We start from the raw sequence: 25,473 nt of genomic DNA on the forward strand, positions 1-25,473 counted from the left end.
TTGCTGCTGATTAGCCTCACGTTTTGTGCACAGACACTCAGAATAATTTGCATGCTGTGTCAAGCAGTGTAACTTTAATAATTTACCTTCACATCATACCACAGTAATCACCATCCCAAACACAACTTATCAGATGTTATAAAATCAGCATTTTTTAATGTGGACAGCGTTGCAAATATCTAATAACTCCAGATAGCAATTCCTATCTTAAGATATACCTCCCTCTGTCAATGCCCTGTTCAATTAAGGACTTTAAATACTGTTCTCCAGCAGTAGATACAATGGCACGCTGAGGGTCGTGGAACCTTTCCAAGACCTTAAGCACAAGAAGTATTACAGACTATTTACGTGGTAACAGCCAGCACGTGGATTCTGTCATTAAAACAGTGATTTTGAATTTCTTCTAGGATTATAAATGGTCTGGCTTTTCAGCAAAACAGATAATTTTACATAGAAACACTACAGAGTTTAGGCACACATTCCTTTTATTACTGTTTTACTAACAGACAGCCTTACTGTCCATTATTAAATAAAATAACTGCATACTGAATTTGTGAGATCACTGATTGTTTTTACATGCTCATCTTCAGTATGATTTAAATGTACTTACTGGTTGCTCGGGTAAATCTTGTGGCTCTTCCATGGGTATTATTATTTTAATGCTTGAATGATTCAAATCGTGTCCTCCTCGGCAGTCTTCAAAGCCTGTCAAGAAAAGGTGTCCATAGCTTTATGTACTTTTGGGGGGACTTATCATTTAGGCTATCAGAGAATGATAATTGTTATATATTCCACCCACAAGCCTTCTAAACTCGTGTTGCCATCTCCCAACTAAGAGACAAAATTCATATACGGAAAGATTTCATAAACAAGGGATTTAGCTTTAAGCTTCAACTTACAGACATTTTTCATCACGTGGCACATTTCTACATCACTTGCTTGTACCATACTGACCACAGAAGCTAACGTGTCAATGAGACACGTGCTTAAAGACACTTTAAATGATCGAGACTGGTCTACTAGGTCAGTAAACAGAGTGATTCAATCTAACCTGTTTTAATTTAGAACATTTATATAACGAACACACACACACCAAAAAAAAAAAAGAAAATCAGGACAAGAGCGTACACCTAAATGTATTTACACACAGCACTGCTTATTGTCAGCTTCACAAAGAAAGCTCATTATTCCAACTGCATCCCTCAAAAAAGATGCGTTTGATGAGCATGTGGTTCCAAAAAGTAACAGACAGTAACCCAGTCACATTTAGCACAGAGTTCCTATGTACTGCACCAAAAAGTTGCTGTAAGCAAGGTTTTATATCCAAGAAAATACAATTTTGCAGGTTGCTGTCATCATTTTATCAACTTTTTGCTACTTGCTGGACAACAGATGGAGGCATGCATCCTCCCCAGCTCTGCCAGACCAGCTCACTGACCAGCTGACCACATTTTGTCTTCTGGGATCCCATCTCCCCAGAGCCCACCCAGCACAGCTGTCCCTCCATGGGCATTATGTGTGTTATGGCACACACAGCAAGTCCTGCATGGGTTACAGCAGTTAGAGGAAAAGCAGAAAAACCCTCAGTGGTTCGGAAGAAATAATCAAATACAGCAACAGCACCTGCAATTCCTCTGCTGAGTTACAATCTATTCCTGCCTCCAGAGCCACAGAAACGTTGCCATGTACCTCGGTGGGAACACGGAAGGCTGTTAATAAATCCCTATTATCCATGGAAACACAATGCATTTCTTTTCCCTTACAAAAGGAAAGGTAAAAGATCTTAAATGCCAGGTAAAACTGCACTGAGGGTTTGAGTATTTTCCAAGGCCATCTCCCATAATTAAGGGTTACTTATAATTATCTTCACTGCCTTAAGTGGGAAATGACTGAATTTGCACCAAAGCATTTCAGTAACTCCATATCTTCTCCAACAACACCTTACAACACCTTACTTACAAGAAAGTATGCAAAACAAAGGGATACTGTCACCATTCCAATTTTCACCCTCAGTGAAAATCAGTTTTAACCATTAACTACTTGAAATACAAAAACCCATTTCCTTCTACTTTATTTCTTTTTAATAGAGATAATACAGGAAACTCAAGATACAAGAGAGGCTGTGGCATTCAAAAGTTATAACTCCAAGTGTGGAATACAAATGCCAACAGCAATGATGTTTGAATTTGGTATCACATGAGTCTGGTCCTGTCCCCTGTCCTTTGATTTTACAGTTTCATTGCATACTTTCTTATAAAACCCCAAAACTGAACTCTACAGTATGGAAAAAGAATCACTGCCACACTGTCTTCTAGAGAATCTATAGCTCCAGAAACAGCAGGTGGGGCAGAGGATCTCCCAGTGTTTTCGCAGAGAAGCAGGCAGAACAACCAGAAGAAGCAGAGTGCACTTCTGGATGACAGAGATGTGCTTAAGCAGCACACCTGGACTTGCTAGGAGCGACAGGGCTGTACTTCAGTAAAGGTTTCCTACGCCACAGTTTCAGCTGGAGCTGCTGAGGAAGGAAAAGCTCCTGCTCCTCCCTTATCTCCAGCAACCCACTCTTGCTCGCATGATGCCCTTCCTTTGTGCCTGGCTGCCACAGGCTGGATTTGATCTTGTACTATAGAAAAAAAAACAACAAAACACAAAAAAACAGGCAAGTGAACAGAAGTGGGAACACAGGATGTCCTTTCCCATTAACAGTCACTGTAACATTATGGCTTCGTTTACTGTTTTACTTATTTTTCACATTGCCAAAACCAGGGACGCACACTCAGCCATGGCACTTGTGTGACTCAGTGGCCTTTCAGCCCGGATCACCTACCTCACATGGGTGCAGAGAGCTGCTGTGCCCTCAGCTCATCCACCACCGCCTCCACGAGCACCTAGGGACACGGGGGGGGGGGGCAGGAAGGAAAAAGCCCCACTCCATGCTTGGCTCACACTGCAGGGAGGCAGAGCAGAACAGCTGCCAGCTACAGCTGCACCTGGCAGCCGGCAGGGCTGAATCCTTCTCATCCCCAGCAGCCTGCTATGGACACAGCAACACTGAGCACTGCCAGCCTCCAACCTGGGTGCAGTACTTGGCTTTCCAAAAAAGCAACCCCACCATCTTGCACCTGCTCAGCTTAAACCTGGTGGATTATCTGCCTTGGCAAACAGCTGATTATTAAAAGTTCAAGGCCAACAGCTGTTTTTTGGTAGTTGTTTTTTGTATTTTTTTTTCCATTATCCCAAACTTCAGCATTAGATTTTTAACTTACATAAAACTCAAGGCAGCCTGTGCTTTAGATAAGCTTACCACACGGTTTCTATTATCAAACATTTTTAAACCATAGGCAACCACAACAGAAGAGATACCAAAGCAGATCCGCAATAGCTTTGGTACCCATCTTGTGGCAGTTGTGCCATGACCAGAGGTGACCACATCATCACCATGCAAGAAACACCAACTGCCATCAGTCCTCCTCTCCTTCCCACTGCAAAACCACAGCTTCCCAACTGCTTGCTATCTTCAGAAAAGAAACTGGAGATCAACAGTTTTGGGAGCAGCGGGGTTTGGTCACTTTTCCTGTCTATATTTTGATTATACTTTTTGGGAGAGGGAGGTCTGGGAAGTTCATTGACTTATAAAATGGTCTGGGTTGAAAAGGACCACAACGTTCATCTAATTTCAACCCCCTGCTATGTGCACAGTCGTCAACCAGCAGCCCAGGCTGCCCACAGCCACATCCAGCCTGGCCTTGAATGCCTGCAGGGATGGGGATCCACAGACTCCTTGGGCAGCCTGTTCCAGTGTATCACCACCCTCTGGGGGAAAAACTTCCTCCTAATATCCAACCTAAACCTCCCCTGTCTCGGTTTAAAACCTTTCCCCCTTGTCCTATCACTGTCCACCCTCGTAAATAGCTGTTCCCCCTCCTGTTTATACGCTCCTTTCAAATATTGGAAGGTCACAAGGTCTCCCCACAGCCTTCTCTTCTCCAAGCTAAACAAGCCCAGTTCCCTCAACCTTTCCTCACAGCAGAGCAGCTCCAGCCCTCTGCTCATCTCAGTGCCTCTTCTGGACCCACTCAAAGAGCTCCATGTCCTTCCTGTGCAGGAGACCCCAGGCCTGGACACAGCACTGCAGATGGGGCCTCACAAGAGCCGAGCAGAGGGGGACGATCACCTCCCTCTCCCTGCTGGCCGCCCCTTTTTCATGCAGCCCAGCACACAGCTGTCCTTCCATGCTGCAAGCACACTGCTGCTCGTGTCCAGCTGCTGGTTCTGATGGTCAGAATCCTTCCATGGGGCACTGGGGTTATGAATGAAAAGGCTTCGACAAAACTCAACCAGGTGTGCCATGAGTTAACACATCAGCACAGTGAAAGAAACATCCTGAAAAATGAAGAAGTCAAGACTGCCAAAAAGCTGGAAACATACACTTCCTTCCTATGTAGGATGCTTTTCATTATTTACCTGTAATATGTGAATTAAACAACAGTTTTCAATTTAAATTGGATTTGCTGAATAGCCAAGCCAGCTAAATCCCCACTTGCCCAGCACACCAGCGATGTGCAATAGCTAGGAGAGGCATTTTGCACATCAGGTCATTTTGCATGCTCAATTTATTGAAACACATTACATAAATTTCAAAACAAGGCATTAAAGCATGGGTATGGATTAGAGAATTACACAAATTAGTCATTGCTTTCTGTTCTACATAACGTCACAGTGCTAATCCCTACTGAAAGTCCAGGTAGTTTCTTGTAATAAATCCTATTTTTAAAATCCCCAAATGCAAAGTCTATATTGATCAAATTCTTTCAACCTGACATTATGGATGTAATTTCCAAAAGCTATCAGCTATTAGCTGGACTGCTATTTACTTTAATTTTGTTCATTTCAAGGCCATCTGCTTTGGCTTCATATAAAGGAACAGTTCTCCTCTCAAGCTGCAGATAATTAAAGTCAAGGATAATGTGGTAAAACCAACAAGCTGTAATTATACTGATTAAAAAGAAAAAAAAGCTGCTTGAACATGGTTTTGTTTTACTTCAAAATAGCCACTACTTCCTTTAGAAAAAGAAATCTAAGTTGACCTAATGAAATTAAAACTATTACATAGAAATTGAAACAGAATGCTTTGTTGTGATATGTTTAACAATGAGACCTATGCTGTTATTTCCATTCCTCATTTACTCAAAGGCCAGAAGCTTACAATGAAGAGAAGTGAATCTATGAATTAAGCAACAGAAGAGTCTGAGCTTCTTATTTTTTCCAGTGGAGCACGACCCTGCACAGAACTTCCCTGTTCCACAGGAATGTTTCTTCACTATTTTCTCCTTCCTCATATTCCAGCATCCCCAAACCCAACTGTGACACTATTTCATCAGTCAAGCTGTCAAAACACTTTTAACTTGATGTCCCAAATAGCCAAACTTGCATTCACCCTGCACCAGGACAGCAAACCCAGCTCTTTTCCTATGAGCTCCCATAAGAATGGGAAGAACAGGCACTCATCACAGCTTGTGCAGAATCTCCTGTTTTGTTCTTGATTAAAGATCACAGGAATGACAGCACCAGGCTGGCTGCTGGGTTGGGTGGTACAATGAGATGGCTCCTTTGGGAACAGTCAGGAACTGAACTATTTAGAATCCTGTGCTTTGTTTGTCCTTCCTTTAGAAAAGAAGAAGATAAAAATGCTTTATAACACTGTACCATCACAACAACACAAACCAAGAGAATGAGGAAACAGACGCCTTGACCCGTAAAACAGTCTGTCTGCTGAGTCTGAGTACAAATTCAAAACACTTCAAAGAGGCTGAGAAGGAAAGGTGTGTAACACAACAGTGCAGCTGCAGCGCCATGCAAGGACAGACAGCGAGGAGCAGGAGCCCAGCTTTCCTCCCCCACTAAGAAACAAAGCATTTGCTTTCACAAGTACGCCTACCAATAATACCATGAATGATCTACTTCACACGATGTTCTCAAGTTAATTCACAAATCACAGAATTGCTCAGGTTGGAAAAGACCTTCAAGATCATCAAGTCCAAACTCAACCTAACCATACTACCCTAACAACCCACCGCTAAATCACATCCCTGAGCACCACAACCAGAGGGTAACACCACAGCCAGATGTGACACACTAAGGCTGAGCATTTGGTGTTGGACAGTCTGGAAAACACAGATGCAGTAAGAGGGAAAAGGAAGTGAGATTTCTAACTCCAAAACGTGAGAGCTCCAACTCCTTCTGACTGACACTGCCGGCATCCATCTCCTCAGGCTGCAGACTTTGCTCTCCAGAACTAAAACTCTCCCCAGAATCCACCTGCAAGGCAGTTCACAATACATCAAGCTTTGGTCTGTTAAGTTTTAAGTACAGTTCTCCAGTACATCCTTTTTTTTTATTATTTTTTTATTTTTGCCACAGCAGGGAGCAGCCTTTTGAAAAAATGGAGCAGAGCTGATGAATGAAAATGGTGCCACACAGCAGCCTGCAGATCTCTTATCTCTAACAGCTCAGCAAATCTCATGGCAGAGATTTCTGCTTGACTGTTCTTTGCTTTTCCTCCATCTCCACCCCCCCCCCCCCCCCCCCACACACACACACAACACGGGCTGCCCAAATATTGTGACAAACACCAGAGAACAAACCTTTGCTGTGAGATCTGCTGGATTGCTTGCTGCTCTCTACGCTCAATCTCTCTCTCCGTCTTTATTAACTGGGGAAGACTCGGAATAAAAACCTGCAAAAGTTATAGGGAAGGCAGATTACGTGTCTCATCTGTGAGAGTGGCCACGACAAGCATGTAAACACAGTCCTGGAGGACTTCAGGTTCACATTTGATCAAAATTTCATAATCTAAAAGTGAGGGGTGGGGGAGGACAGCGTGGTATATAAAGATGGAGGAATTCAATGCTGTAATACATATTTAGCCTAAGCACTGCTCACTTCACTAGCAGGAACTTTCATGTCCTTTATCTCAAATCCCCATAGCATTACTGATGTTAAGGCTGTCTGCAGTGCCATGCACACAGCCTGCCTGCCCTGCTCTTACACAACTCTCTTCAATTCGATTTTGAAACCCAACAGGGAAATTTTTAAATGGAGAAATGCACTGTGTTGGTTTGTTCTTTTTTTCCCCACAAAAAGAAAATCTGGAAATAACAGCTTCATCTTTGAGCAAAACAGCTCCCAATGAGCCCAGAAACCCAGACACAGGGCAATGATTACTTCTAGATGGATGTAACACACAGCTCACCCAGCTGAAGTGTTGTGCACCAGCTTTTCCTTACAAAGCACAGCACAATGCCTTAAACACACAAAAGGAAAGTAACAAAGCCAATTCACTCCTCTTTTCATAAGAATTCACCACGACTGAACAGGCTGCTCTTCTAAAACAGCTCGCACATAATTTTGTGGTTTAGGAAACTGATCACTAGGTTGCAAACTTCAGGAGCTGCAGCTCTGAAGAAAAAAAAAAAAAAAGGCATCAAAAATGATGTTTGACTGAAGAGCTTGTTTTAAAAACAAACTTTCAAACAATAGAGCGTATTGTCTCCCATTTCCAGACACTACTTTCAACTCATTAAAATAGGTTTGGAAATTTCCTGAACATTTACCCACAAGAGATTGAAGTTTTAAATCACTCAGAAAAAGAACCCAGCATTGTATCAACTGTGGAAAAAAAGGAATTATTGATGTTATGCAGCTGTAAACCTTATTTTCACTGAGAAATTTCACTAACACAGCCACCATCACACTGCCAGGAAACCAAGCTACAGTTCTGACAGAGAGAAACTCAGCTGTCACCATAACTGTACTTAAAAGGTGGCACTGCAGTGAATTTACATATTTCTCATTATTTTGCAATCACAGAATCACACAGAATCACAGAATCACCCGGGTTGGAAGGGACCCCAAGGATCATGTAGTTCCAACCCCCCTGCCTAGCAGGGCCACCAAACATACACATTCAGATCAGGTTGCCCAGGACCCCGTCCAACCTGGCCTTAAACACGTCCAAGGACGGGGCATCCACAACCTCCCTGGGCAGCCCGTTCCAGGGCCTAACCACTCTCCTAGTAAAGAACTTCCCCCTAACATCCAACCTAAATCTTCCCTCCTTCAACTTGGATCCATTTCCCCTAGTCCTGCTGTTATCAGCCCTTTTGAAGAGTTTACTCCCCTCCTGGGTGTAGGTTCCCTTCAGGTATTGATAGGCTGCAATGAGGTCACCCCGCAGCCTTCTCTTCTCCAGGCTGAACAAGCCCAACTCCCTCAGCCTGTCCTCATAGGGGAGGTGCTCCAGCCCCCTGATCATCTTAGTCGCCCTCCTCTGGACCCTTTCCAAAATCTCAATGTCTTTCTTGTACTGAGGGCTCCACACCTGGACACAGTACTCCAGATGGGGCCTCACAAGAGCCGAGTAGAGAGGGACAATCACCTCCCTGTCCCTGCTGGCCACCCCTCTCCTGATGGAGCCCAGGATCCCATTTGCCTTTCGAGCTGCCAGAGTGCACTGCTGGCTCATATTCAGTCTCTCATCCATCAGGACCCCCAGGTCCTTCTCTGCCGAGCTGCTCTCAAGAGAAGCCCATGGCATTTATCACCATGCAATCAGTCCTGAGGACATCTGTAGCTATTTGTCTCTTAGCAACAACAGTTGCTGGAGTAACCTGCTCAAAAAAAAAAAATCATTAAGGAAAGAATGAAGTACTGGATATTTGAGATTTTTTACTCAGGAAAAAGTTTAAACGACTGTGTTCAATGCTCAGCAACTGACACTGTTTCTAATTCAGCACACTCATTATACCATTCCCTCCCATGGTATCCGTGCTGCTGGCAGAGGCACAGCTCAAAGGACCATGGAGGAGACAGCCCTGCCTTGTCCTCTATCTCCAACACTGATGTGTTTCCTGTTTCCCATGAAGCACAGAATGTTTGGGTTGGAGGTGAACTCAGAGCCCACCCAGCCCTAACCCCTGCTGTGGGCCGGGTGCCCCCCACTAGGTTGGGCTGCCCAGGGCCCATCCATGGCTCCAGGCACCTCCAGGGATGGGGCACCCACAGCTCTGTGTTAGCTGCTGAGCAGGGCTGGTGATGGAGCAGTGAAGGCCACAGGTAAAGCTGAGACACTCAATGTCTTTCTTACTTCAGGCTTTACTGTCAAGGCCTGCTCTCAGGTCTTCCAAGTCCTTGTGCTCAGTGGCAGGGCTGGAGGAGGAGAGCATCTGTACAGACAGCACAGCTGGTGACCCTGGAGCCAGTTCTCTCAGGAAGCTCTGCTGGAGGCTGCAGTGAAGGTCGTTGCTTCCCACTTAGGGAGTGAATGTGAGCCAAGGCTCGTACCTTGGGTGCCCATCTGAGCACCAGTGCAGCTGAGCTGTGGGCTGTGCCTAGACAGGCACCTGTCACCAACCCACAACCCGATGTCCCAGGCAGCCACAAAGCAGAGCTGTCAGCACAGGGCCACCTGGCACAGGCTGCTGCTTGGCCGTGGCTGCTGTTTCCAAACCTGAGCCTGAGACTGATGTGATTTCTCAGCCTGACCTCAATTCTGCCCTTCTGTGGACCGCTCTGCAGACCTCTCGCCTTCATCCAGCTTGTCCCACTCACCACTTGGGTGTTGAGGGAGGTACCCTTGCTGTCTGCCTTGCTGTCACACTCAGCACTCCTTTCCCAGGGGTTAACATGTCCCTGCTGCTCCCTGACAAGATCAATGGTACAAAAATATTAGGTTAGAGCATGCCATAAAAAAGCCTGCATCTATACGTGTCCATAAGACCAAACAAATGGAAGGAGGAGGTGGCCAATGTCATGGCAGGGGTTAAGGGTGCTCTCAACTTTTGAAAGGTCACATCAATACAAGGGGATCACTGATGACTGAGAAAGAGCAAACGTTGCCTTCAAAACAAGCAATAAGGGAAATACAGGCCACTCAGAGTTGCCTTAATGGGTCAGAGGACTGCAGAGCAAATCTAGATGGAGACCATTCCCACAACGTGAAGTGCAAGAAAGTGGCTGGGAATAGACAGAACGGGTTCACCAAAAGCAAATGCTTCCTGACCAACCTGAGTGCCATTCCTGATGAGAGGCAGATTGACTCTGTGGAAGAAGAAAGCTGTAAATATTCTGTAACTTGATTTTAGTAATGCAAAGTCACCCTGCAAACAAACAGGGAGGTAAAACTATGAACAGATGGATAAAAAACTCTCTGGACTGTCAAGTTCACAGTACAGCAATTAGGGTCTACAATCTAACTGCTGGTTAAAGCAACCTACAAGAGCAGTTACATGAAGCAACGTGAGCATTTTGATCATGAGCAAGGTTATGGGACAGAATGCTATTTCACCCTGTCTGTGGATGACAACAAGCTGAAGCTCAAATGCCTGAAAAGCCCAAACTGCAAGAACTGTGACATGCTGCCAAGTGTGGGCTGGCAGAAACCCTGCAACATTCAGCACAGACAAGTACAGTGTGCTGAACCAGGGATGCAGTAACCCCAAGCAGCAGGGCTGGGATCCAACTGGAAGGTCACAGATAAGCAGAAAAGGAACTGGAGATCCTGGTGGACAAAAAGTTGAACAAGAGTCAGCTGCAAGCCCTAGCATAAATGAAAGCTACCTTCACTGCTTCAGGCATCATGTGAAACAGGTCCTTTAACCTTTTGGTATGTTGCTTGACTCCATGAAGAAACAAACAAGATCATGAAGACGTCTTCATTACTGTGAATACACTTTCCTTCAGATCTTATTGTTGAGAATTAATTCCTATCCAGACAACAAATAAATCCTAGCAAAAACAGTGCTGCGTGTTCTGAAGTTTCTGACTATTGTAGGCTTATATCTGGACTGCAAAATGAACATGGACAAATTAAGCACTAGGTTTTTGTTTTACTGATACACTTACAACTAGCTGAGTCACAGCAAGTGGCAGCACATATTTGATATCTAACTCACACCAGTAGCAAAGTGAACCACATTACACAAACTACCACAGAGGTTATAAAAAACTGTTCAGCCTTACACTCTGTTAAGCTGCAATCAGATTTCCTTAACAGCTGGGCTGGGCACAACGCCTTGCTGCAGCTCAGCGTGCTGTTAGCTGCGTCACTCCCAGCTGTGACTAACAGCACTGGAGTTCTGGCAGAACCACCAACACCCTCAGCCTGCTCACCTGCTCCTTCTCTTCTGCAAGCAATAGAATCACAGAACGGTTGGGAACCTTCAAGTCCTCCAACCTCTGCCATAGGCTTGTTGACCCTCCAGGTCAGATATCTTCTTACTCACCTAATGCAACAGATAGCCTTTGAGAAACAACAGCCCACACTATTTTCTGCTGCCTTTAACTCCAAAAGCTGTATCATTGACTTATCTGGGCTTCTTGGCTTCCTTCGGGCCAGATAAGTGTAAGCACTTTTCATTTCCTGGCTTAAAAAGTATCTTTTTTTCTTCATATCTAAAAATGCCAACCTAGCAGCAGGCTTGGCATGGCAGAGAGAAAGAATGGGTTCAATGGAAAAAGAAAATGTTTGTGTCTGCATAGCTCTCCAGAGCACTGGGAAGGTAACAAAGAAAAGAAGTATTTCTTATTACCTTTGAGCCCCTTTATCATCCCAAAGGTGAACTTCTCTCCCTGAGCCCCAGAAGTTTTGGGTAGATTGAAAACAAAGGTTTAACACAGAGAAAAACCAAGGCAATGGCGTCTGAAGTTTCAAGAACTCTTACAGTGGCACTGAACGAAATTATTGCAAATGAGACCAGACTTCTGTGCAAAATTCTAAAACCTTGAATTCAACACAAATGTTTTCTCTGACAGTGTTTTCCCTAATTCATATACGAGAAAAATCATGTTTTTACCAGGAAAGAAGTGTGGGGAAATCTAGTCAACCTATGGCTAAACCTATTTCAGAATACTGCCACGCAGCTCTGAAAAGAGCTGACACTCATTTTCCTCTGTTCTGAAAAGTAATTAATCATCTGCTTTTCCAAATGACACTCATAATAATATGCAGTATTCTTTGTTCATCTCAAATCACTTGTAATTAAGGAAGAATTTCTTATGCTTTCCCAAATACAGAGGGGCAACTAAAACCATCATGGAAAAAAAATCAGCAAAAGGCTATTCTGTAAAGTCTCCAAAAGGAAGCTCTTGGGATGGGAGAACAGCCTTCTAAATCGGCCTAAACTTCAGGACAGACCATCTGCTGCAGAACTGAGCTAACATTTAATTGCCTCTGAAATTGGATGACCCACATTCTTAATTCCAAAGTTTATCTAAGAGATTAAAAAAGATCCCAGAATGATTCCACGCACTGAAGAACCAGCAAAGACAGGCTGTGCTTTCTTCCCACAGCACTATTCTCAACGCCAGGTTTGGTAACATGTTAGGAAGGAATGTGACTCCACGCAGCACCACCTGAACTGAAGCTCCAGATGCAGCTGTAAGATGGAAGAAATAATTGAAGTTACTCCCTCGGGTACCAGGGAACCTTCAGCCACAACACCCACCTGAACTGTGCCTTGATCACTGCTACAGAGGAGCCACCAGGGAGGACAATGCTGAGGAGCAGCTTGTTTTGCTGCTCTTTAAGAAATTAAAAACCCCTGGACAAATTAGGACGAAAAAAAAAAAAAAGGAATAAATTAAAGACAAGAGAAAGCAAGGAAAAGCTGAAAAATGCCTCCTTCAACTTAGAACTAACCAGTGTGCACTGCTTCACTTTCTTCCACTTTCAGTGGAAGAAAACCAGCTGCTGCTAGAGACAGCAGTGCCTGGAGGCGGGTTGCTTGTAAGCACTGCTGGCTGTGGGATCATACAGAAAATATAATCCTCAGTTCCCTTCTGGCCCTCAGAAATTTCCCCTGTGCCTCCATCCTGACAGGCCATTTGCAGGGCAGAAATTTTAAATATTCCTATTTCTGACAAATAAGGATAGTGGCACTGTGTTACTCGTGTCCATCCTCAAGTAACAACTGCTGTAAATCCAGAACCTGATGCATAATGTGGCTCACACAAAAACAGACTACATTCAGGTTCTTCATTCACTTAAAAACCACAGCAGTATGTGTACCATTTATAGCTGTCCTTCAGTACATGGAAGCCAGGACACAGTACACTTAATTTGCTGGAGAGATACTCCAACTCCTTAACACATGGAAGCCCTTTTAATAAAGCAGAGACATAATCAATTCAAAACCTACCCCAACATCTCAACTTCTACCAGGCAGAATTTTGAGAAGCTGTAAGTCCTTCAGAAGTCAGTAATTACTTGGGAATTATTACAAAGTTGCACACATCTGTGATAGGGAAGTGACAGTTTTGCAATTGTCTGTCCCATAAACCAACAACACAGTTACCAAGGTGCCACAACTGCCACTGACGTTGCATGGGAGAGCTGAGATACAGGCAAAAGGCACAGAAGGACACCGTGCACTACTTCCAGTGGCCTGTGCACTGCTAGACCTTCACCTCAGCTCCCTTTTGAAGGTTACAAGTGAGAATGCAGCTGCCTAACGTTGGTTGCGTGGTAAAAACCGGACTGCAGAACTGCATAAGCACAAATAACACCTGGAGATTATTTAAAAAATCACAAAGGTTAATAGGTACACAGTTAGGTATGTGGGCCCGTAGCTTTGCAAACTGAGCAAATTAAATAATCTTTATGCATTTTTTAAGCTGTCAATTATGAAAACAGTGACTGGAGGCATGCAAATTGCTGTGATTCTAAACAAAAGCCTATCCCATTCGGTACAATGAATTCAGGATAATCTGCAAAAAGTCATGGAACCAAATAACCAAGGCAGATGACAACTGTACAAATCTTATCCTAATAGCAAATATGATTGAGTTTTAATTGCGGGCTGGAAGTTACCAGGCTACAGACTAAGTGCATCACAAAACCAGAAGTAGAGCTAGCTCCATACAGAAAAAGAGGCCTGGTATGACGATCCATCTGACTTGCTATAGATACTCCACATCAAGGACTAACTTCAGTTGGAAGCAATTTAGCCTCACCATGCAGTAGAAGCCAAATAAGGCACTCTACTGCAGAGCTGGCTCCACATAAAGCTTCAGCAATTCTGCACAGCAAGCATTAGAACACATTGCCCAGAGAAGTGGTGGATGTCCCATCCCCAGAAGTATTCAAGGTTAGACTGGATGGGGCTCTGAGCAACCTGATCAAGCTGTAAATGTCCCTGTGCACCACAGGGGAGTTGAAGTAGGTGATGACCTTTAAAGAGCCCATCCAACTCAAACTATTCTATGATTCTACAAACCAGGAACATCAAGAAGCACGGATCTGAGTCCAACGCAGCTATGAAGCCTAGCTGATCACGGCACTGCCAAACCCAAACACATCTTCTTGGATGCATCTACACAAGCTCTGGTGCGAGCCCATACCAAACCCATCCAGACAAAAACGTGCAGGTATGTTTACAGATAATAAGAATGCACCCAGACAGTGCCAACATAGCTGGTAGCAGGGCTGAAGAGGTGACCTACGAGAGGCTGAGAACACTTGGGTTGTGCAGTGCGGAGGAGACGAGGCCAAGAGATGGCCTCAATGGTCCCTGCAGCTTCCTGGGGAGAGGAGGTACAGAGGAAGGTGTTGGTCTCTTCTCTCTACAACCAGTGGCAAGACATGTGGGAAGAGCACAAAGCTGCACAAGGGAGGCTCCGACTGGACATTAGGAGAAATTTCTTCTCCAGGAGGCTGGTCAAACACTGGGACAGGCTTCCTAGCAGGGTGGTTGATGTCCCATGCCAGCTGGTGTTCAATAGCATTTGAATAATACCCTCAATGGTATGCTTTAACTTTTGGTTAGCCCGCAAGTGGTTGGGCAGTTGGATGAGATGATCTCTGGGGTGACCTCACTGCTGCCTTCCAGTACGTATTAGTATTATTATAAGTACTGATAAACAAGATGGAAATTGACTTTCTATATGACATGACAGTGATAGGTCAAGGGGGAGCCATTTTACATCAAAAGAAAGGAGATTTAGGTTAGATATGTGGAGAAATTCTTTGCTCAGAGGGTGGTGAGGCACTGATACTGCTGCCCAGAGCTGTGGATGCCCCATTCCTGGAGATGTCCCAGGCCACGGATGGGCCCTGGGCAGCCCAATGTAGTGGGTGCACTCAGCCCATAGAAGGGATTTCCATTGGGAGGTTTTGAGATCCCTTCTAACCCAACTATTCTGTGATTCTGTTATCAATATGGTCTTGTCCAAAGGAACTATTCTATTAATTGACTCCCTGCAAAGCCACCACAGGCTGAGCAAGGCTGCCTTGAGCTGGAGCTCCACACGGCTGATGGCCTGGCAGACGATCCACGAGGCCCAGGCGCACCGCAGGCCGTGCTCCCCGGTTACCTCACAAACCGTTCCTCACTCCCGAGCTCAGGGAGCCGGACAGCCTCTTCCCACGGCTCTCGGATGCTCCCCAGCGCCCTCAGGAGGCACCGGGACTCCCAGGAGTACCACTCCGGGCCGGGCCAGCGGTACCCCGCGGCTGAGTGCTGGGCTCTAACCCGACGCTATCGCCCGAGCGGCCCCAGGCATCCCCTCAGGCCCGCGGGAAAGGCGATAACGGAGCCACGCGCTCCTCGCGCTCCCCCGAGCCGCGGCCCGTTGGGCCTGAAGGGCCGGAGAGGCGACGGGGATGAACGGCAGAGGTCCCGCGTAGCGCAGCCGGGCGCGCTCGACGATCTCTTACCGAGAAGCGGCCCCACAGCCGCACCCGGGAACGCGTCCCGCATCCGACATGGCAGCGGCAGCCCCACGGCTCCACTGCCGCAGCACGACCCGGAAGCAGAACGCGGCTGCGCCGGAAGTGACGTCACCGCCACCCCGAGGGCTGAGGCTGTGCGCGCCAGGGGCGGCTGAGGGGAGGCGGGGACGGTGTTCCTTGGCGCTGTGCCGCGCTTCTGTCATTATTTTCTCTTGGTACAGGCGTTGCGATAGCAGTTATGTGAAATAACTTGTCGCTTTTCGGCCTGAGTGTTAAAGCCACACGGTAGGCTGCGTGTGGAAAACTTCCCGTGTGTGTAGGTCACCGGTTGGGGGTTTCCTCAGGTTTGCTTCTTGGCAGCTTAAACGGGCTTCAGAAGTTGTGGGGTTTTTTAACAGGTCAAAACTTGCTGCGTTTGCTTCAGTGTCACCTTTTGTGATGATTCATGTGGTGATAGAAAACAAAAACACCAAAAGGAACGTGAATATGCCATCACATCAACTTTGTGTGGTATCAAAGCATTTAAGTGTAAATACAGAAAGATGAGAAGAAAAGAGACCTTAAAGGCAACACGTTTGGGAAGCACGCTTTATTTAGAAGAACATTTGAGGATTCCTTTCATTGCAAATCAAAACTGTGTCCTGCAACACTGCTGTAGAACAAGTAATTCCAGGAACAGAAGTAGAAGGTCAAACTTCTTTTAAAATGCCTTTTTGCTGACTTAGTTATTGCAACATAATCTCGTGAAGAGTGCTCAGAATTCTTTCACTGTTTAACCTTTCCCTTAGAAGCAAGTTTACATTTGTTCTGTTGATCTCCCACTTGCCTTACAGTTGGTTTCTGTGGACTATTTGCCTTCTGTGTGTATTTGCAAATAGTAAGTAACCCAAACTGTACGCTCCACTGCAAGTTTCCCAGCAGTCTATAGAAGACCATAAACTTACACATTTCTACACAAAACAATCCCTTTCCATTTCCTCCAAGAGTTGCCAAACTCGATCTGTCCAGTGCTTTAGCAGCTGTGAAGCAAGTGAGATCTACTGATACGTGGGTGGTGAGAAGTTTTTCCAACCAGAATGTGCCGTCTCTCGAGGGCAAAATACAGAAGCACATTCCTCCAGCTCCCAGGATTTAGGCTTTTAGATGAAGTATTGTGATCCTTGCTATGCACTGTGTGACTGCGGATACGGAGCAAAGCTTTGAACATGGCTGAGGGACCAGGGAAAAGTCTCTGTGAAATGATGCCAGCAGGTATTCTTTGTGAGTGACCATATTGGAGCAGAGCACAGAACCAAGAGAGAACGCATTTGGCTTATGATCACATTCTGCCCACTGCCTGGTACAGGAGTGCACAGCTCACCATCAGGCGTGGCATTAAAAAGAAAAAAGCATTTTAGTTCCTTTGCTCATTTACACAAGTACAAAAGCTGCTCGAGGAGCTGCAGGAGATACAGCTGAAGGACACCCATCTTCACTGAAACATAGACAGGTCTGATAGGTCTGTTGGTCCTATATTTGGAAAGGTCATCTTTCACCTTCTCCTCATAACTGGTGGGCATACAAAGGCTGCTGACAACGCATACAAATCAATAATATTGCCATGTCAGATAGACTTTTCTTGTATTACCACCCAGACTCTCCCATGCAGTTTGAGGAACCAAAAAATGATTGTTAAAAACAAGTAGCTTCCCCTCCTTGCCCTGCCCAATTTCCTGTGCTGGATTGAGTAATTACAGTCAGAAAAAGAAACCTCAACTGTCTCATGACTTGTAACAGAAATGGGCACCCCTGGAAAACTACCCTAGGGCCCTACTGGCTGCTGCCAGCCCTGAGTGAGGAGTCTCAAGTCTTTCACAATTGCATTAGTTACATCTCTGCAAAGTGCACTGCATCACTATGCATCACCGATTTACTCAGAAATACTTCATTTGTGGTAGATTATCAAGAGCCAGTCAGCTTCTTTTCTTCACAGCAGAAATAAAAAGGCTAGAGGAAGGACAGCGCACAGTTGCTTTTTACAATCCTCATTTAAATAAATAAGAACAAAGATAGAGAAGCATTTAAAGTTTTTTGTCTTCTCCTAATAATGCCCCTGCTGACAGCAGTCTTCTATTACCCAGAGCATCCAAAATGAGGTGGGATTTCCACAGGCACAAAAATACCAGCCGGCCAAAATCTGAGTGCAAGAGGCCACTTACTTTCCAGTTTTGCAATCATACAAGAAACCAGGGGGCAGGCAGCAGCCCCCTCTGGGGAGCTGATTTGGGATGGGGGCTGAGGCACTGCCAATTTCTCTTCCTTGTGTTGTCTTTGTCGAGTGACTTGTCTGATACAAAAGCTGTGAGCAAAGACAGTTCAGGACAGCTGCTCAGAAATGTTACTTGATTATGGTAGCAGCTCAGCACGTTCCACCAGGCTGTTTAGAAGTCTTACAGCTCTGATACTGGACTTCTCCTGGAAGCTGAGCAGGCAAAGGACCAGGCATGGTACTACCAGAGCTGACATCATGTATAATTTCAGTGTACTTTGCTCACTGCGGACACTCGCTGCATTTCTCTCAGTAAAAGCAGATTGCCTGAGCTGCTCTCAGTGCCCACAGCACAGACAGAAGGTGGTTTTCTCACAGATTTTTACAAGTTTCAGTGCTGCCAGTTGAGAGTGATAGAAGAAATCATAGAATGACAGAGGTTGGAAGAGACATCTGAGTCCATCTGGTCCAACCCCTGTTTCAGAAGGGACACCTCTTGCCCGGCACCACATCCATGTGGCTTATGAAGATCTCCAAGGAGGAGATTCCCTGGGCAACCTGTGCCAGTGCTCCGTCAGCCTCACATTAAAAAGTTCTCCCTAATGTTCAGGGCAAATCTCCTGTGTTCCAGTTTATGCACACTGCCTCTTGTCCTGTCACAAACAGGTGTTCATTCTTCTGTCTTACAGGAAAAATGGAAAGTAATATTCTGGCCCTGTCGTGTCCCTCTGTGCCTTCGTTTGAGAAAAGATGAGGGACTCATTCAGCACCTCAGCCTCTGCAATCAAAACCGACTGACCTAGAACCCAATGGCGTCCTCCTGGTGAATGGTGCCCTCAATCACCGTATCTGTGGTTTGCCTGGAGCACTTGCGGCTCCCTTTCATGCTTTTCAGATTTTGTGATACGTGCTTTTGGAACTTCTTGGTGAGGAAGCAGTAGATGACTGGGTCCAGCACGCAGTTCATACTCAGGAGGCACAAAGTCACCTGGTGAGCATCGTTGAGCTGCTGGCGCAAGCGACAGTTTTCCTTCTTCCATTGCTCCAGAACAGTCAGTGTCCAGGGCAGGTCCACAATGTGATGAGGCACAAAGCTGATGATGAACACAACCAGCACAGTGCAAACCATCCAGAGCGCCCTTTGCTTTACATGAGCGTTCTTCCGCTGCTGCCCTGATTTGGAGAACAGGGTCCTGATAATGATGATGTTCCAAGCTAGGATAAATAGGAAAATGATGTAGAAAAGGGTGCAGATGATGACATGAATGGCAAGAACCGGTGTAACATTGCCAGTAGAGTCATAGCGCTCAAAGCAACGTGTATAATTATTTGAGCCAATTTTCTCCACATTCGTATTATCATCAAAAAGATAATACAAAGCACTGCCCACTGTTATGATCCAGATGGCTGCTGAGAGAAAGATACCCCTTCTCTGGGTGGTAAACTGAGCTGCTCTAATGGGATTCGTCACAGCTTGGTAACGGTTGTATGTAATGACCATCAGGAAGGCAACAGAAGCGTAGGTGTTCACGAAAAAGAAACAGCCAGCCACATTACAGAGGAACTTGGGCATGATCCAGTCCCCGTGGTGGTGATAGTAAACAATCCACAGTGGCATTGTAACCAGGAAGAGCAGGTCAGCTACTGTCAGGTTCAGCATAAATATCTTGATTTCATTGAGCTTCTTGGTGGAGTAAATACGGCTGAAAATCCAGAGCACGTAGCAGTTGGCGACAAAGCCCAGAATGAAAATGATGCTGTAGAAAACAGTGAAGAGGCTGTAGCGAAACTCAGAGTCTATTGGGCACACATTGCCTGCAGCATCATTTTTGCCCTCTCCAGACATCGTGTTGTTGAGTGGATACGTGTGAACCACGATTTCCTGCTGTAGCTTTTCTTCTTGCCTGAAAATAAGAAGCATAAAATGAGCTGATTGGTGTTGTGCCACTGCTAAGCCAAAGCCCAGCTTTCAACTTCGGCTGTCTGGAACCACAGGTGTTTTGCCTTTGCCCTCGTTCAAGGCTCAGGCACCTGCTCTGCCCCCTTGGGTCCTGCCATCTATCCCATTTCCACACCATACTTTCCTCTGGGTCTTCATCCAGTGTTTTTTTCTACAATGCTGATCTCAGATCACCCATCTCAAAAGACTTCTGCATGAAGGTTCATATAACAGGTATAACCTCTCTTACTCTCCTCCCAGCTACACAGACTGAGCTTCTTCATCTTTTACTACGGGCATACAGGGTTTTCTTGATTCTTAACTGCAGTTCTCTTTCTTTAAAGCCTGCCTGTTTTTGGCTGTGCCCTCATTCTGAATTCAGGCTTTTCTCAAATCGGTTTGGCTCTTTTTTTTCCACCTATCATTCCTGCATCAAATGCAATTGGAGCAGCAGCAGTTCTGTGTTTTCTGCCACCAGTCACAATGCCTGAATTTCTTGTGCAAAGTACAAGGGCAAAGCCAAGTGCTGCGCATTGCAGTGTGCTTGCTGTGCTCTGCCAGCCCCATGGACACCAAGAGTTTCACAGCAAGCTTCCTCCTGGGCAAGCACCTTCTGCCTCAAAACTGCATCTTCCCTAGCAGCAGGGGCACGAAACCCTCTCTGAGACACTTTTGTGCCCACATGGTGTTGGTTCCTCATTTGTGGCACTGCAGTTTTCCTCTCCAAATAGAGAAGTCATGTTTACCTCAGGAAAACTGCCCCTTTCCTCAGAACACTCTGCAAACACCTTTGTATTTCTTTGTACTTCCCAGCTGGGAGAAGAGGAAGGCAGCAGTCACCTTCCCCAGCCTGTCCATCCTTACTCCTTACAGGTGCCTTATGGACATGACAACTCTGGATGCCCATGACCTGCCCTGGGTCCTTCCCATTGCTGCTGGCTGCTCTGCTCCCTGTTCTGATTTATGCAAGGCTCAAGGCAAGTCCTGTGTTGTCTCATGGCTCCATTTCTGCACCCTTATTTATAGATGAAAATTGCTCTCTCGCTCAATGGGAACCCACCCCAGGTAAAGACATGAGACAACTGGGAGGGCTGGCATCCCTGGTCAGGGGGCAGCAGGCACAGACACTTCAGGCAAGGGGTGAAGAGAGACTCATGGGGACCTCTGTGCTCGATATGCACTCTTCTAATGGCAGAATAAGAAGTAAAATGAAGTCTTAATTACCGAAGATCATTAGAGACCTCATGGTTGCTTCAAATCTGTATCTTAAACTCACTGTTCTGACTGGCTGCCACCTTCAGCAAATAGTTCTGCTATTTGGGGCTGGGATCTTTGACGTAACCCACAAAGTCAATTTGGGCTCTGCCGCAGTGAAATCCCTCCACCCCTGCATGTCTGCTGCTGCACACTGGGGCTCTATGAACTTCCCTGCTGTCTTTTTCCAGACCTGCCCCCAGCTGCTGGATTGAGCAGACAGGTGCTAAGGAAGTTAAAGCTGTGCATCCCCCACCTGCAAAGCCCTGCACCCAAGACAGGTTTGGGCTGAAGGGGCTGCACTCTGACTGGAGAGACGAATGCAAGGATGTGCTCTTTGTTATCTGTGCTCTGGCAAAGGAGCAGGATGGGCAGCAGGAGAGGACAATGCCTTCTACAGCTCTGGCAGGGCTTGGTCAAACTCATCTACCTTGGCAGTAGTTGGCTGTGCAGAGCCAATGCTGAGGTCCTCCAGGGAATCTCAAGAGAGTTTTTGCCTTCTTGTTTGCCAACTCAGATGTTCCACATCATGTAACTAGTTGAGAGCATGGCACCACTCCCCTCCAAACTTATTCAACACCAATTTTACTCTTCAGCCACAGCAACCATATGGTCATCCCACTCAGTCTCTCCTCTAGAGGCAGTTCCCCTTTATATAAAACACAAACGTTCTCTGTGCCAGCACAAGGGAAAAGTGGTGGTCGAGTCCAGGCTGGCAACTGTGGGTCCCATTCCCAGTTGCACCAGGCTGCACTGTGTTACCACATCCCTGGTAGCTGTAGCCCAAAGCCACTGCCCAGTGCACTTGTGCACCAGCTGTTAATCCCCAGAACTTCCTATCCTCAGGTCTACCGTGTGCAGAACTAGAGGTGAAGTCACCAGCTGCACAGAAGTGCGGCTGGGATAAACACAGACCCTGGTCCCAGTCTCTCCAATGGGCCATGCTCTCCCAGTAAGGATTCGCTGGCTGATGGCTACGACATCAGAAAAACATCTTTCAGCAGGAATAGCATCAAGAAAATCGCTTTTGTGCCTTACCACAAAGGGATTCAGTGCAATATGTCCATCTTCAGCTCTAATGGAGATCTTACTGAGGGTGCTCAATCCTCTTCTCAGTGTTACATTCTCCGACCACGGTCTGAAAGGTCTCCCCGAGGGCAGCTCTCAAGGAGAGGACACCAGAATGGGAGCAACTGCAGCATGAGTGCAGAGTCACTAGAGAAGAGGAAATGTGTGACATCAGCTCAAAGGAAATGAGAAATAAAATAGCCTTGTAGAGGAAAGCAATCAACCGCAGCAAAGATCTGGAAAGTCCTTAGAGCTGTTTCCTCAAAACATCTTCTGATTATCCCAAAAGAAGGCAGAGTTGGAATTTTCCTTTAAATGCAGAACAGGAATCCACTCTTTGTCCCTGGGATCAGATAGCATTTGAATATCTTTCTTCTAAATAGATGAATGGCAGAAGCCAGAAGAGTTTTGACCCAATAACTCAAAGAAAAGAAAGTGCCAGGAGACTCATATACCTCACAGACAGACTCATTCTCTAGCAGAGTCTCCTTCACATTTGTGTTCGGTGCAAACAGACCCAGGAATATTGCCATGCCACATCTCCTTTCATCTCAGGGGCCTTCAGCAGGCACTGGGACACAGCAGCATGTCAGATCTTCTCCTAGATCACTGGCCATCACGTTCTGACCGCCGCGACTGGGGCAGCCTGAGGAGCACTCATCACAGGGATGCAAATTGATGCGGTGCTCAGGAGGATGCCAGTGATAAGCAAAGCTGCAGGTACTGCCCCAGCTAGGCCAGCATGTTCCAAATGCAGCTCCCATGCTGGGGGCTACTCTGCCCTCCATGCGTGAGGCACCAGCAGTGCTGTGAAGGCAAACCAAAGACCCCGATCCTCTTCAGAACGGCCAGAGCCCCATTTGTGCCCTGCCTGTGACAGCGATTCTGGGAACTTAAATTAAAAACAAATTAAAAGCACTCCAGGGAGGCTGGCTGGCAACTGGGCTGTGGCTTTGGACAGAGCAGGCGGTGAGGATATCTTGTCACAGGGGGAAGGGGACCATTAGCACAGGCTGCAAAGCTGCAAAACAAAGTGTGCCGTCCTGCGCAGCCAAGTTCTTAGAGGAAATGAAAGCCCAAGAGGTCTGGGGCTGGGGAGGAGTTCTGGTCAGAAATCACACCCTGCTCTTCTGGGACTGCGCCGCTGCTGTTTCTGAGTGTGTGACATGGAATCCAGCCTTTGAATGCATGGTGCTTTCAGGAGCCCAACTTACAGAGCAGCCCGGCTCTTCCAGCCCTGGGGAAGCACACAGAGTCTGCCTGCACTGAATGCCATCTTGAACATGCCTTTAGTTTTATTAAAAAAAAAAAAAAGCAATCTAATTATTTATTTTTTTTTACTATAATTGATTCCCATGTGGTGCTGATAGCATTACTGATACTTTTGCTTGCTGTATCCAGGACACTGGATGCTGGAGTAGCTCTTCCAATTGATGCTTTTCGGGGCCAACATCTGGCTGGAATGCAGTGGGACGCTCCCCTGGTTCCTGGCACCACATCAGTACTTTCAGTACTTGCTCCTACCATGCACAGAGGTGGGTGCTGCCTCCTTGTATGCACTGGCAGTTTTTCTTAAGCTCATCCCCTTGAGACACAGCCTGTTAGCAGAATACCCATTTTTTATGACCACAGCTTAGTTTTGCAGGCACGATGGTTTAGAAAATATGATCTCATTAGCAAATCCCTGGAGATCATTTCATTAGTGGAGAAAAACTCAGCATGGACTGCAAGCAGAGCAGCAGCAGTTAGCAGGTGGGCTCTGCACACATTCTCAACTGCTCTGTTCAGTGACAAAGGCAGCAAATAGAAACAACATGAAGTGCCAGTGCTGAAGCTGCCAGCAGGACAAGAGCAGTGCGGTGCTGTGTGCAGGGCAGGAATACAGGTGAGCGTGAGCCCTGCTGCTCCCAGGCAATGGGTGAGCTCTACAGATGTGCACAAGCCAGGCAGACTCTAGATGGCTTTGTTACCCAGACCCATCAGCATCAGGGTTTGAACATTGCAGCTCAGGGCTGCTCTGAATGGAAGCTTTGCCTCTGCACCCCTTTGGGCAGGAAATCCCCATCACTGATACTGAGTGCAGGGCTCTCCAGCACGACGGCTGCAGTGAGAGCTGTGCTCTGCCCAGAAGCCGTGTTGGTGCCCCCTTACAGCGATGGCATTAAAACAGCCCCCAGACAAACAGCAATGGACTGCACTGCCACCGCCGCATCACCACGATTCCACTTCTGTTCTGTGGTTGTGAGCTCTCAGCAGGGCACAGGGCAGTGAACTCGGGGCACAAACACACACGTCTGCTGGGGGCAGCCAGGCAGAGAGGGACAGGGCAGCCTCAGGCCAGAGACCTCCTGGGGATGCGCAGCCAGCCTGCATCCCACCGCCACAACACAGAGCAGAAAGAGCTGATGAGTTCGGGAGGGAGGTGAGCAGAAGGGATGGGATGCCCTTACCTTGGGGCTATCCAGCCCAGCAGACGCTGGTCCTCCGTGAGCAGCAGCAGCGTGCCAGGCCTGGAGGAGCTCTGTCAGGAGGAGCAGGGACGGGAAAGAAGGCGCTGGTCCACAGGTGGGTGACTCACTTCCCTCTTGGCACTTGCAACACGGCTCCGACGTGCCCCAGCCACACCCTGGTGCAAACCACGGATCTCACAGGGAAATGGCTGTGCAGGACAGAGGCTCGCTACTCTCTGGCATCATCCTGTGCCCTGGGATGGGGCAGCCCCACCTGCAGCAGCTCCACACCAGGGGTCCGGGCTCAGCATCCTCTGGGCTTCTCATTCCCTTCCAAGCATTGGTGGCAGCCAGCACAGCACTCCGTGCTTGTTCCAACATCTCAGCAGCAGCTGACTTCAGTGAGGCACTGTGTCAGTATGAGGCTGCTCAGTGTAGGAGTCCCAGAGGGCGATGGGGAAACACCGGCCAGAAAAACACCCCAGGCTGTGGCTGCAAGTTCCCTTGCCCCCATGGCAGCTCCTTTCCCACCGCTTAGGGAAGAAAGGATGGATGGAGCTCCCTTTCTTTGGAGCCCGCTCACTCTCTGGTTTGCTGCCATAGCCCCAGGGCAATGGCCAGGTTCCACCTAGGGTTTCCCCAATTGTGCATCCATATTGCACAGACTACAGGCATAACACCAGTTTGAGTCACTCATGCTGTAATGAGATTCCACATTTCCTTCTGCTGCCGGCATTCACCGCAGGCTGTTTAACACGGAAATGCTGCTGGGTTTTCTCTCTCTTAA

At 46.8% G+C, this 25,473-nt stretch overlaps 2 protein-coding genes across 5 annotated transcripts in view; both read right to left on the minus strand.

Moving 5' to 3' along the window:
• Positions 1-15,795, minus strand: part of EYA3 (EYA transcriptional coactivator and phosphatase 3) — a 44,754-nt gene extending 28,959 nt beyond the window's left edge. For all 4 annotated transcript variants that reach the window (XM_042885557.1, XM_042885554.1, XM_042885556.1 and 1 more), the window contains exons 1-3: positions 15,713-15,795; positions 6,645-6,736; positions 611-705 (exon numbers count right to left, since the gene is read on the minus strand). In XM_042885557.1, coding sequence (XP_042741491.1) covers positions 611-643 — 33 coding nt within the window. In that variant the 5' untranslated portion in view covers positions 644-705; positions 6,645-6,736; positions 15,713-15,795. The remainder of the gene's footprint in view (positions 1-610; positions 706-6,644; positions 6,737-15,712) is intronic.
• Positions 15,796-16,301: 506 nt separating this feature from the next.
• Positions 16,302-25,059, minus strand: PTAFR (platelet activating factor receptor). Its single transcript, XM_042885567.1, has 3 exons — positions 24,687-25,059; positions 22,207-22,383; positions 16,302-19,879 (listed from the first exon to the last, which is right to left on the minus strand). Exon 3 carries the CDS (start codon positions 19,819-19,821, stop codon positions 18,775-18,777), a length of 1,047 nt encoding a protein of 348 aa, XP_042741501.1. The 5' UTR covers positions 19,822-19,879; positions 22,207-22,383; positions 24,687-25,059; the 3' UTR covers positions 16,302-18,774.
• Between the last annotated feature and the right edge of the window lie 414 nt (positions 25,060-25,473).

Source organism: Lagopus leucura, unplaced genomic scaffold (assembly GCF_019238085.1).
Source record: "Lagopus leucura isolate 7727_CA_CO unplaced genomic scaffold, USGS_WTPT01 Super-Scaffold_100051, whole genome shotgun sequence".
NCBI lineage: Eukaryota > Metazoa > Chordata > Aves > Galliformes > Phasianidae > Lagopus > Lagopus leucura.